General features: G+C 42.6%; 1 protein-coding gene across 13 annotated transcripts in view; it reads right to left on the bottom strand.

The window, feature by feature from the left end:
* The window catches only part of trpm3 (transient receptor potential cation channel, subfamily M, member 3), a 152949-nt gene that overhangs the window by 106724 nt on the left and 32903 nt on the right, over nucleotides 1-13322 (bottom strand). For 5 of the 13 annotated variants that reach the window (XM_086030212.1, XM_086030203.1, XM_086030206.1 and 2 more), the window contains exon 1: nucleotides 7003-7310. The exons of the other annotated variants lie outside the window; for them this stretch is intronic. In XM_086030212.1, the coding sequence (XP_085886338.1) occupies nucleotides 7003-7092 (90 nt within the window). In that variant the 5' untranslated portion in view covers nucleotides 7093-7310. Of the gene's footprint in view, nucleotides 1-7002; nucleotides 7311-13322 lie in introns of those variants that run through there. 13 annotated transcript variants of the gene reach the window in all.

Genomic DNA, 13322 nt, shown 5'->3' with positions numbered 1-13322 from the left:
GGAATGAGGAGTGCCGCTTCGACTGGCTGAGAATCAAGTCAGCTGTGTTCACTCCCACAACGGCGCAAACGCTTATTTCTACCTGTGCCCGCCTGTGCAGAAAGGAAGAAAACTCCACCCATGTGCGTGGTTAGACTGCCTTTGGTGTGTCTTTCTTTGAGAATTCGGGACAGAGCAACACACAAGGGATATGGGTCGCATGTTTCTTCTGTGTCAGAATTGTCATAAACATTAGCATTCAGCACACCATACGGACACCTATGGGGCTGAAGTGCAACAGCAACAACCAGTCAGTACAGTGTGATCAGTCAAGTCGTAGCCCTCAAGTCGCTCCATATTGTGTGAGCACTTCAATCGTTAGCTTTGACTTTCTGTCGCAGGCGATTTACTCACAGAGTGTGAGTTGGAATTTAAACTTCTCCCAAAGCCAGCTTAAGAAGACCATTGCTCTTGTGCAGTGACACCACCCAACCACGGGTCGATGGGAACCTGTTGTGGTGCACTTAATTACTTGCTAGATCCTTAGTCAGGATAAATGTGGCTCATAGTGCTTTATAGAGTAAATGTCATTAAATAAGCAAAAACATAAAAACACCAGTGAAATAAACAATTTGATCACACATCGCCATGAGCTTTTTTTTTTTTTTTTGGTACCTACCACACTGATGGATGAAGTGTCAATCAATCAAATGTGTTTTGACAGCTTTCTGTGCAGCATGATTGTCAGTCACATTACACTGACAACAGCAAAGCTCCAAAGCAGAAATGATTCAATTTTAAAGTGCCATGTAAATGTAGAATACACGATATGCAGAGATGGGCATTCCATCCCTTAGAAAAAGCAAGACCACTGTTCTCTTGTGCGATACCACAAAGCCACTTTTAACTGCCTGCACAACACTTTTCATGTGTGTTCCCTGCGGTACCATTGCACAGGCATAGTCTGCCCTCTAGTGGTTCAACACATGTAATACCATGGATTATGCCACTGGACGCCACACAGACGACAGACAGAAACACGCCCAGGCTGTATGGGCTGTATGTATTGGCGTAGGAAAAAGGCTGACAGTAATCTTAATTGTGAACTAACTGCTAACATTTACATACCTTATCCCTTCGCATGCAAAATATGTCCTTGTCTGGGACTGGGACATCTCTTGAGCGTAGAAATCTCTGTCACAGGGCCGCCACACAACCCGGAATTGGAAGTGTTTCGTTTCCTCCTAAAATTTTAAGTTATTTTGCAATAGTTATTTTTAATGTGAAATAACACAATAAAAACTGAAAACCTACTGCGTTACAATGCAAAACTTTGACAATAAAACAATAGTATTGCGTTATAAAGTAACCTTAAATATTCTCGTCATGTCCCCTGGCGGGCTGCGGTGGTTGTGACCTTCGTGGTGGGCTTGGCAGCTAAATGATATCTTGGTTAAACAGTTATAAAAAAAATCAATCCACTCACAATACTCCCAGCCGGTAAGTGGATGTGAATAGGAAATTAGCCAGCTAATGAGCTTTCAATAATGTTTATGAATCATGAAACCTCTACCGTTGGGATATCTCCCACAGCGTTTTTCGGGGGCGGGGGGGGGGGGGGGTGGGGGGTCGGGGCGGGAGGGCGGACTGATACAATGTAAGGACGGGAGCGCTTTAAAAGAACAAAGACGCACAGGGTCGGAAGATGATTATTTTTGTGAATATGGACAGAGGGACGAGGACGGAAGGGTGCCCAGGTCAGAGACGGAGGACGAACCGACAACATAGGGTAAAGTGCCCATCTCTGACGATATAGCACAAACTACACAATTGAATATGTGAAAAGAAAATACATCTATGTCATAAAAATGGTTACCGCATGCTATTAGACCACAACCAGGTTTCAGTTATGTTTTAGCAAGCATGCATTTGAATGGCAAACAGAATACACACCTAGACCAAAGAAATCAACTGTTAGCTAACAATAATATGCAAATGATGGCAAACAGAGCCAAGTCCTGAATGTATTTGGAGAGTAAAGATTGTAAACAATGAGGATTTGCCCCTGGGTAAATAAATGATCGATATCGCTGCCTCTGGATGACCGTAAGAGCCCACACATATGCAAACACGCACTTACGCTCGCGCACATAGAAGAAAAATACACCCCCACTTTAAATCCAGCCTCAGCATCATCAAGGTGTTATAAAAGAGTGAATTTCTTTTGGGTTTTTTCATGTTAGCAGTCAGTCGGGATCTTCAAAGGTTTCTCTGCTGGCCCAAACACCATCAGAATCACTGGCTTACATTTACAACATAGATGAAAAGGAAATAATGTATTTCCAACAGTCATTTGTCTTCATTTCATAGCGTGTGTTTAGGCTGCGCAGCTTCCCGTTTTGTTTTGTTCTTTTGGGCCAATCAAATGTCAGAATCCTCAGAGTGACGTCGGATTTTCTTGTCCTCTGACTAGTTGATCTTAAATTGCACATCAAACATCAAAGATTGATTTATAGGGGAGGACAATCTCTGACATTATTCAAAATTCATTTTCAAGGCCCAGTTTAAGTTGGGTTTTGTGCAGCTGGGTCGACCAACACTGTTGCTGTCTGGCTTTGTTGTTTCAACCCATAAACATTTTTTTTTTTTGTACGAGCATCCTCAACGCATCTACTGGTCAGAAGTTTACCAGTGTGAGGTGCCAGCAGAGAACCTAACGTCAAACTAACTTTTTTTACGATGCCAACTTCATCAACTAGCATTGTGTTTGACCTTGAGAGGGTTCCGTCGACCAAATTCCCATGAGAACAGAGTCCCCCAAGATTGACAAGTCAGCCTTGTATCATGCATGATGTGTGTCATCAAATCAGTGTGAGTAAAATGTTAATAACTAAAAAAGGTTGTGGGTTGTAGTGCTTTTAGTTGCACTTTGTCACTCAAAGCAGCTCGGTGTGTTCAAATGATCGACGAACAGACAGGGCTTGCATTTGCTGCAACATTAACTGTATCAGCGGGACTGAAATAAAAAGCACATTTATACTGGCTAAGGAGGACAGAGAACACACCTGACAACCTATTTGCTGCCTTCACACTCGCATGCGCGTTAACTAGAGGGCAGCGGAGGGCAGGTAATAACTCGACATGGGAGGAAAGTGCTTGCCATGCAGAAATCTGCATGACAGGCCAGTTAGATTCATTTCACACTGACAGCTTGACGTCTGCCTCCGAGCATTCATATACAATACCTCAGTCACACCACTGAGAGAGTATGCTATCTATTTTTATACATGTAAATACTGCATTGAGTTGAGAGTAGGGATGCATCAACACCACTTTTTTTCACACCGGGTGCAAGTACTCGCATTTGACGGCTCCCCGATACCAAACACCCGAAACTTAATAATGCCATAACATCTTGTAATTGTGGGTCATATAATGGAGGGATTGATGATTTGTTCTAATTAAATGTCGTCATCCTTTCGGCCTCTCACCTACTTTTCTTGAAGATGGCATGTTTCACTCAGATATAACTTCTTAGAGAAACTTGATTTCACTTGCATTTTCTAACACTGTATGGTTTTCGAATGGTCTTTCCGCACATTTCACTTACTGCAAATGTAGTTTGTAATACAAGGAACACTATTAAGTTGTAAAGTAAAACCGACAAATGAAGTGATACATTAGCACACCATATATCTTTACTCAGGACACACTCCAATTTAAAAAATGAGGGACAGGGTCTTTTTTTATGAAGTTATGTATTAGCTCGAGAATTGCATCGAAACAGCAGAGCAATCAAAGGAACGAATGGTACATATAATGAGCCATTGACAGTTTTACGGGTCTTGTGCACGTATTTAGACTAGCATGGCTTAAATCTTTGAGATTAGATTGATACGCTACAGGCAGGTTCGACCCGGTAGTCTCGAGGGCTCGCTGGACGGGGAAGGGCCGGGCGGCTGGGGCGGCCGCCGTAGTCACCACCTGACCGGCGGCCACCGTCCATTTTGCAGTGCATAATTTGTAGTTGGCTAAAACTGTTGTAATCCTTGAACGTATTGGCACACTGCAGACATGGCTCCTACCTGGAAAGAATATGTCAGGCTGATGAAGTGGTATCTTCGTCATAGTATCTGAACATTTTCATACATCTGAGTACGAGTAAAGGGGGATGTACAGTTTTGGCATTGATATCGATGCTGGTATCAGTGCATACCTAGTTGAGAGAATTAAAATGCCAGTCCATCCTCCTGCTGTTTGACCTCCCTCTGCTGTTGGTTAAGTGGAAGATCCGAAGTCTTACCATTGCATAAAATATCTGTTAGAGTGGGCTGTCAAGTAGAGCACAACTTTTTTTTTTTTTTTTAAAAACATAACTAACCATGGAAATGATGACTGGGTACAAACATGTAAATGTACAGTATAACATTCTTTCCTCATTCCTTCATAGATACATGTGTGGCAGTTCTCTGGAAACTCCAACAATGACAGCAGAAACTTTGAAAGATTCTATACTCAGCTCAGCTTGGGCCCGACGTAGGAAAAAAAAAAAGAGTGCAGCAAGGCAGGGAAGCCTCCCGTTCTCAATAAATTACAAATTGTGCTATCGTCTGCATTTCACAGTTGTACAATTTCGTGATTGCTTTGGCATTTCCCACAGTGCCTTACTGAAACTGGCTGCAAACTCCCATTCATCATCTTGTGTAATACTGTACAGCTCATTTCACATTAATTTCAGCAAGCACTCTGAGCAACCACACGCTGAAGATGTTAAATGTTAAATCCTTCTGCGCTTTTCTAAAAGAAGTCCTGCACACTAGATTGGAATGCTTGGGATGGGGAAACTCTCTTAACAATTCTGAGCTTTGAAATTGAAATTATTGTGTGTTAAAGTCACCGCAGAATATCCCCAAAGTGTCATAGGAAAGGTAATTTACTCAAAGTAGAAGTGGGGATCAAGAAATTTTGGACAACCACAATGTGTCCCACCAGACACCTTCTGGAATTTTGTCTGCCATGCATTCCAATACGGACACGAAATACCATAGGAGCAAAAAAGAAAAAAAAAAAAAAGCATCAACCTTTCTTCTTAAATAAATGTTAACATTAGCCCAAACTGTCTTCCCTGTCATTGTCACTGTCCATTCTGTCAGCAAGCTCACATATTTTGCTGTTTGTATGTACATAGTATGGCTGGGGAAAAAAGGCGACCATTTCGACCAAGATGATCACGAAAAATGGTCGACGCAAAATGTTTTGCCCATTTTACGCCATTCAAACACAGATTTCCAGGCCACTTAAGTCCATTGCACTCGATCAAAACCAATCATAACATTCTTGCAGTTTATTAGCGCCCTCTTTTGGTGAAAGGTTTACACTGCAGTGAGATTTTTCATGTTCGGGACACGTAGTGTCTGGTGTCGCCACAGTGATTACACCGCATGTTTGGTGTAGTTTTTAAACCGGATGTGATGCCTCTCACTTATTTCTATCCGGGCTTGGTACCGGGTAACACAGGCAGTGGCTTGGAATTAGGGTCAAGCATAGCAATTAAGATGTTAACGTTGGTGACAGGGATTCGAACTGTGGTCAACTGTGATTAGTCGATTATTCAATGGAAGGGTCGTTAGAATAATCGATTGTAAAATGATTCGATAGCGACAGTGCAAGTACAAAGTATTTTGCAGTTAATGTACCCCCCCCCCAAAAAAAAAGTTAGTTCCTTGAGCAATATGCATATCTAACATCATAATATCTACTCAGTGCAATTAATAATAAGTGCAATGGAAAAATCTTCAATTTTGAGATGAAATTATCTCAAAGGGTCCTCAGTATTGACTTAGATATTGCTTTGATGCTCTGCATGCTACGGAATAAGTGTCATGAAAAAGCCAATGAAAAAACAGACCATAAACCCAGAAACAATCCTTTGATGCCCAGGACTGAAGTCTAGCGAGGTATGCTGAGGTCTCACATGACCTCATGCACAAAATCAGTTCGATGTGGCTTTGACAGATTTGATCTAAAATAATGTCTGAATTCTACAACCTCAGGTGTGTTCAACTTCAGAGGTTTCAATGCACTTCATGCCCAAAAAAAAAAAAAAAAAAACCTTGTGTGAGATTGAGGAATCAATTAACAGCAGCTTGCGCACATCCTTGCACGCGCTCACACACGCGCGCACGGACCCGCATTCAATCAAGTGTTACACTGAAATCCTTTTAAGCAGGCTATACATATGCAAATGCATGACATGCGACACCAGCGGTGTGCTTCCACATCAGAGCAAAGGACTTCCTCCAAGAGCCTCTCAGATCATGAGAGGGTGAAGTAGCTCACAAAATACATGCGTGAATAATAAATGGCTAAATATATGTCTGTAAACAAGTAATGCAACTCACATGTAGAGCTCACACACTTGCTCTGAGTTGCTAATGATAAGATGTGCTAGGATGACATCGATAGCCTTTATTTTGGGGGGGAAAAAAAACTACTGTCAAGGTGCGCTGTTGAATCAATTTAAAAACATGCCAACTTTGGTTTTACGCTGCACATCTACAGTCAATATCCTGACCCTCCTCGGTGCATCTGTCATCATTCATTGAACATCTCGCCTCATCCGTCTGCACAAATCTGTTCTCGCCCGCGTCTCCATGTTCACGTCAACCTTCTACTTCCACCTCAAGCCTCAGCCGAAACCAAACTGAACTATCCCGCTTTCTCCTCCGTCCGTGTATCTTGTACCGTTCGGATCTCGAATCCTCCAAAAACGTTCTTACATCATTTCACTTTCAATCAGCCGAACGTCATGCATCCTCCCGCTCTCCATCTTGGTCCTCCCCCACCATAGCGGTTTTTACGCCAGCAGTTCTGCCACACTTCTGTATTCCTGGAAACATCTATCCCTGAGTGCATATAAAGACACTCAAAGACTTGACACAGAGCCCCCGGAGGCATTTCACCCAATTTACAACCGCTTTCACTAAACTAGCGCTAATCCGATCCAGTTTGTGTTCTTTTTACCTTGAGTAGGCGTACAGATGGCAGGAAGGCTGCGTGGCACAGTTTCCTGATAGTCCAGTTGATTGGCCGCGGCGCATCCAGTTGGTTCATGGCGCCCACTCTTCTCGGTGCCTGGAAGATTCCCCCGGCACCAGGCTCAAGGTGGGGCAGAAATGGGAGAAGATCTCCAGCTCCAAGCACCGCAAAGCGCACAAGTCCCAGGGCATGACCCTCCAGGCGCAACCATGAACCACTCCTGCCAGCGGCACCACTTTGAAGCCTTTACTTGCCAGGGGAGATGAAGCGCCCCGTCCTCAGGTCCCCCTCCCTCCCTCCCTGCCAACCACCCCTCCTCAGGCCCGCACAGATCCACAGAGTCGGGGGCAAGGCTGGAGAACCGGGAGCATTACTTTCCACGTCCACCCGTGGCCATGCAAGACAAGAAACAAGAGTGTGCGGTATTTCCCCAAGTGGAGCAGAGCTGAGGAACAAGAGATAAGAGCGCGCAGAGTGAGGGGGATGCAGGTAGAGAAAGAAAGAAAGGGGGGGTGGGGGGGGAGTTGTGAGAAAGAGAGGCAAGCAGTGCAGTGCAGAATAGCGCAGAAGGGAGAGCGAGATGGAGCGCAAAAACGGAGCAGCGTGACGGGCGGCGAGTTACATTTGTGGCTGCCTTTCCACTACTGTTTCCTAAGATGAGCGAGAAAGACGGCGGGGGTGGGGGGTGGGAGGGGTAGGAGGAGACGCAATGGGAACGTTTGCTAATCAACCTGAAATTAACTCAAAATTGGGGGGGGGGGGAAGCATGTGAGAAAGCTTGTGCAAAAGAATTGAAGAATTGAATTGCAAGGGAGGTAGCGCGGCACTGGATGATGGTCAAGAGGGAACTGGGGGAATAAAAAAGACAATTCTGCTGGAGCCTGAAAATGGAAGTAGTTTAGAAAAAGACCCGCAAAAAAAAAAAAAAAAGCAATATAGCCGCTGTGTCTACAAGGAGTGCGACCTACTTACTGATGTGCAGATGCTCCTTAAATTGGTTACGCAAGATATTAAAAACTGGATGTCAATTTTCTGTCTCCGAATCCTCGCCAGCTTCCCTCGTGATGCAGTGCGCTTACTCAATCTAATCAGGCTAACCACAGCAGGAGTTCGATTTTATAAGCAGGTTCACTGGCGTACCTTCCTCAATGTCAGACAATACAACAGTTGACAATGTCTCTCACAATCTGTCTACACTAATGTAGCCCATAGGACTAGTTAGTGGACTGCAAGCTTTTTCTTCCAGGTACGAAAAAGGGTGCAAGGCAAGGGTGCAAGTTAACGTGGACATATGGAAAATTGACCTTTCACTGACTTTTTTTTGCAATCAGCATGGGTCTCTCGAGTGCCTGCCTGTTTCTGAAAATGTGTCGTTTTCTTTTTAGCCCGCTATTATGCAACAGTGGGGCTAATTTACATAACCACACCCACATTGAGTTTTCTTCAGCTATAACATGTTGAGCAAGGCTAGGTTAAGATCTAAAGCCATTCTCAAGTGATGGACAAAATCGGGAGCTGGACGACACATTCTGAAAACACCATGAAATACATCCCTCAAGGCAGTGATGCCCCTTTAAAGTAAAAAGGTAAGCAGAGCTGCACCGAGTTTTGTTGGCTGCACAGATCAGTGTTATCGTCTAATAACCACGAAATAGTTGACTGCTCTGTGGAGTTGGTGACGTGGTGGCGGTAGTATCTCTTCGGATGTGTCCATGTTCTACAGACACACAATGTGGTGAAGTGCTGCCTCCATGAGTGAAAATGCCTTCACTCCACTATAGTAGCAATGTTCAGGTTCCGCCTCATGTTATTATATCATTTGCAAACAATTCTAAATGATGTCTTCTTTAAACTGTTGATTAAAAAAAACAAGAGGAGTTTTTTTTTGATGAAGACAGTCTTGTACATTTTTTGTCTTGTACTGAAAGTGAAGTCATCCACTCACAATACAGTATCTTTATGTGTGTGTGTGTGTGTGTGTGTGGTGTAGTGTCTTGACATTATCGGAGCACACCACGCACACAAACCACAGTAGATCTAAACAGTCGAATGCCTGATTTTATAATTTCATGTTTGATGCCAGTAACAGATACAAAAAAAAATCTCTTGAGATTGAAAAAAAATCTTTATGTGTGTACCAGGCCTTCAATAATCAGCCACCTGTTCTGGAATTTAATTCCATCTACAGTAGAATCCATAAACTTGTCTGAGAACAAGCCAGCTAAGAAGTCATCTATACATCAAAGCAGGAAAGTCCTCACCAAAGAGAGGAAGGGGGCTTGCACCCAATGTTCACACATCCTTCCCCCAAATATGTCCTCATGACATGGGAAGAGCCACTAAAGAGCTGTTTTGCCAGAAGCAGTAGAATGACTGAAACTGCTTTTAAAAAAATTTACATAATGTAGCACCGTAGCATTTTTGAGACTTTCCAATGTTGGTGGGGTTTTTTGAGTACATTTTTCTCTTCCTGTATCTAATAATGGCTGATCTTAATTGCTTTCAACTCTATATATATCATTTCCCCGGTGTAAGAGCAATTAAGTCTCGCAAAGAAATTCAGGTCAATTCCAACACACTATAAGCCCGGGCTGGAGAACTCCAGTTCCTCGAGAGCTATATCCTGCCTGTTTTGGATCTGTCCCTACGACAACACACGTGACTCAAATGAAATGACCAGACTCTACCGAGCATGCTGATTAGCTGATCATTTGAATCAGGTGTGTTGTGGTAGGGAGAGATCCAAAACAGGGAGGATATGGCTCTCGAGGAACCGGAGTTCGCTACCCCTGCTATAAGCCTTTAATCGTTTTCCCCCCATCTTTTTCAAGGTGTGGCTGTTCCGTATGAATGGCACGGGCACAGACTGGTGGGATGAAATTGAAATGTTCCACTTTTGGAAGTAGTACCAGAAATGTAAAGCAGAGGCCGGACAACGGTGCCTGTATGAAAGGCAATTCCACATTGGCAGGAAGTTGACTTCTCCCACCTGTTGAAAGAGAGGCTCATGATAAATGCAGTCCATACTATTGTGATTAATAAAGTATTACAATGCTTAATACGTAGAGATCTGTAGTTTGTACATAAAAACATGCACATCTTCTGGGCTTCAACTGAGCTGACCAAAAGAACGCAAACATTTAAGAGCTTTTCTCTTTGCAGGTGTTTGGACTATTTTGTGCTTCTCTTCGTCGGCTTCTGATTACTATGTGTGTAAAACACTAATCAAAACAAAGCATGAGCATAACACAAATTGCCGAATCGAGATGTGAAAGATTCCGCATGCCTGGATTTGTTGGGAAGTGCGATGAACTCACTAAGGATTCACACATGTTGATGATTACGGCAGGGGGATGCCACCCTCTGAATTAAAAAAAAAAAAGAATAAAATTACACATTAAATGCAGCTGCAATTAAGCTACGCTTACTTACAAGTACAGCAGCTTGTCTTCAAATGACAAACCTTGAAGGGACACATGAAGCTGAGCTGTCAGAGAAAGCAACCGATTTTGAGAGATTGTTATGCCGCGAGCAACAGAAGTGAATTGAAGCATATGAAGTGTCCTCCTATATTAAAGACATGAATAGTTACACAAAGCCTTATGAATAGATTACCACACTGCCCTCGTGCATGCCACATTCTAGCAAACGCATATCAAATGTATCCCGATTTATCTTTCGGCCAGCACCTCATAGTCACAGTGGGTGTGTTACCCTGTTGACAGTCAGCGAGTGACATTAAGAATCTTCACCTCACCACCCATCACCTCCCCGGGGGACCTCTAAGACCTCAGAGGAGCTGTCCATCATGTGCATTGCTATTCAGTGGGGAGACTGTGTGTGCGTACATGCGTGTTCTGTAGTCATTCTATATAGCAACCATTGACTTGCCACCTTTTTGTGTGTCTGGGGATATTTCTTTTTTTGTGGACCTTTTGGCCTGGCCCGCACAAGTACAATCCTCGGATAAGCTCCCTTCTCCCTATTAGAACGTGTGTGTATGCGTGCGCTCTTTCACATATCAACCCTGAAATAGGAATCTAAAATATCCCTCCTGACTCTAGATGGCAGCCTACTAATGTAAAATAATCATCTGAGCCCCAAATAATACAAACTGTAATATGTAATACAGTATGAACTGGTAGAATAGTCAGTGCTGTGTGATCATTAAATTCCTCTTGAGAAGGTTTGGGAACAAACCTATTGCAGTGCCTAAAAAAAAAAAAAAAAAGGGAAAAACAAAACCATTTCTTTGACCACAAGGGGGCAATATACACACACGCTGGGCTCCTATTCAAATCAGTTTCTGTATTTCTCACAATAATAATATATATTCAGGCACTTGCAGACAAGACAAGACAAGATGAGATCACAAGTGATTAATTTCCCTCACAGGGGATTAACTTGGCAGATACACAATTTTTTGGTGAATTATGAAAGGGTTTCATTACTGTGGGCATAAATCAGATGAGGGCACAACAATAAATTCGATCACACAGCTTTAAATTATTGCCATTTTGAACAACAATCAAGAAACCAGCACACAGTCTTATTCTTCTTTGCTCTTGTGGTTTTACAGAATTTACATATCCTTGTCACAGGGCGAGGGCGTTTTTCAGGTGAGCTACACATACTGGAATTGTACATTGCTAAGTGGTGTGGAGCAAGTCTGAATAGGTGTTCTGTGACAGTCTAGCTCCTTACTAAGGCAGCAGTACATGCTGACCCTGTGACATCATCTATCTGCCCAGTGACAGGAGTGGCAGCAAGGTCCTTTCCCACTTGTCAATCAAACAAAGCCAAGCAGTTTGCTCTCGGGGAGGTGGCAGACACAAAACGAGTGAAGTCGGAAACTTGGTAGATGCATTCGTGTCGTCAAACTAACTGACTAAAACAATGTCCCTGAATGAATGAATGCTGCATTGCTGATTTAGAGGAGGATTTAGCAGGCTGTTCAGCGATGCTAACAAACATCTTCATTTCATTCAATGAAATAATGGGAGTAAAAAGAATCCGTTTGTGACTGCCAAGCAGAAAAACAGACAATTCAAATTGATATTTTGACGTTTTTTATCTCTTGAAAGTCAACTCAAACATTTTTTTTTCAAAAATATGTTCAATGCAAGTCTACAAGTTGAAACAAGGCATTCTGATAAATGTTGTGTTTGTGGAATAAAAGTTGCGATGAAAAGCGATGGCAACAAACAGGTGGATTAACTCTTATTCCACAAATGCAATATTAACCAGAATGCCTTGTTTCAACTAGTGAGCCTGCATAGAACATATTCTTGAAAAAATACGTTTTGATTGACTTCCCCTTTAAAATATAATGAAAAATGTATATTAAAGGTCACACTACATTTGATTTTTTCTTTAACAATAACTGTTACAAGCACACTGTAAAAAGTTGACAATTAATGACAGTGAATTAATTAGTGACAATGTTGGTACTTCAACATACACATTTTCACTTTAGAGACAATCTTCCATCAATGTTCTATGTTTACATATCGTCGCTGTCCTGTGAAAAACACTTATATCCATTTTTTTCAATTTTTGTGTTTTTACGTGAATGGGATTTCCGTGTTACAGACATCCCATTAATGTGAGAATGTTTCAAAAAATGACAAAATTGGACATATGTGTTTTTCACAGGACATCGACAATGTACAAGATGGGTTTTTTTCCCAAAAAACATCTTGATTGGTTTTTGGTGGTGATGTCTTGCTTAAAACGAGGCATTCGTAGAGCAAATCCCACAATTGTTGTTAGTTACATCAAGCTTTGGGTAGGGGTTGAAAGGCAGGGATATAACCTCGATGGATGACCTGATCCATCAAAATGTACATTTTTCACATGGCAGTAAAAACACGTGACTGAAGGCAAAGTGCTGACAAAGTTGTCCCTTATGGATGGATGGTGGAAAAAGCTCTTATCTAATTTAGCTGCCTCTGTGTGATGCTTATTCCCAGGAGGATGCTTTGGATGTGACAGTTCAATACCTCTCTGAATACACACGCACAGCAGCTCCCTACTTCCTTTGCCCCGAGGAAGCAGGAAGACCTCTGCTGAGTCGAGTATCGTCCTCCATCTGGAGAGGGGCGATGATTATGAGCATGCGTACGGTTCAGCACCATACACACGCATGCTTTCGCTCTCAAATATCTTGAGGATTCCTGTGCGTTTCTTAGTTCTTAACAGCACTTCCTCCAAATGTCTCAAGTCAAATTAGACTGCTGTGTCACTATTGTAGTAATCTTTTGTGTTTAACATTTGGTAACGATCAACATGTCGGCTAATGTTAT

Source organism: Filicampus tigris, chromosome 5 (genome assembly GCF_054856515.1).
Source record: "Filicampus tigris isolate MCC_2025a chromosome 5, RoL_Ftig_1.0, whole genome shotgun sequence".
Lineage (NCBI taxonomy): Eukaryota > Metazoa > Chordata > Actinopteri > Syngnathiformes > Syngnathidae > Filicampus > Filicampus tigris.
Note: the sequence above shows the minus strand (reverse complement) of the source record. Positions and strands in the feature narration are given on the sequence as shown.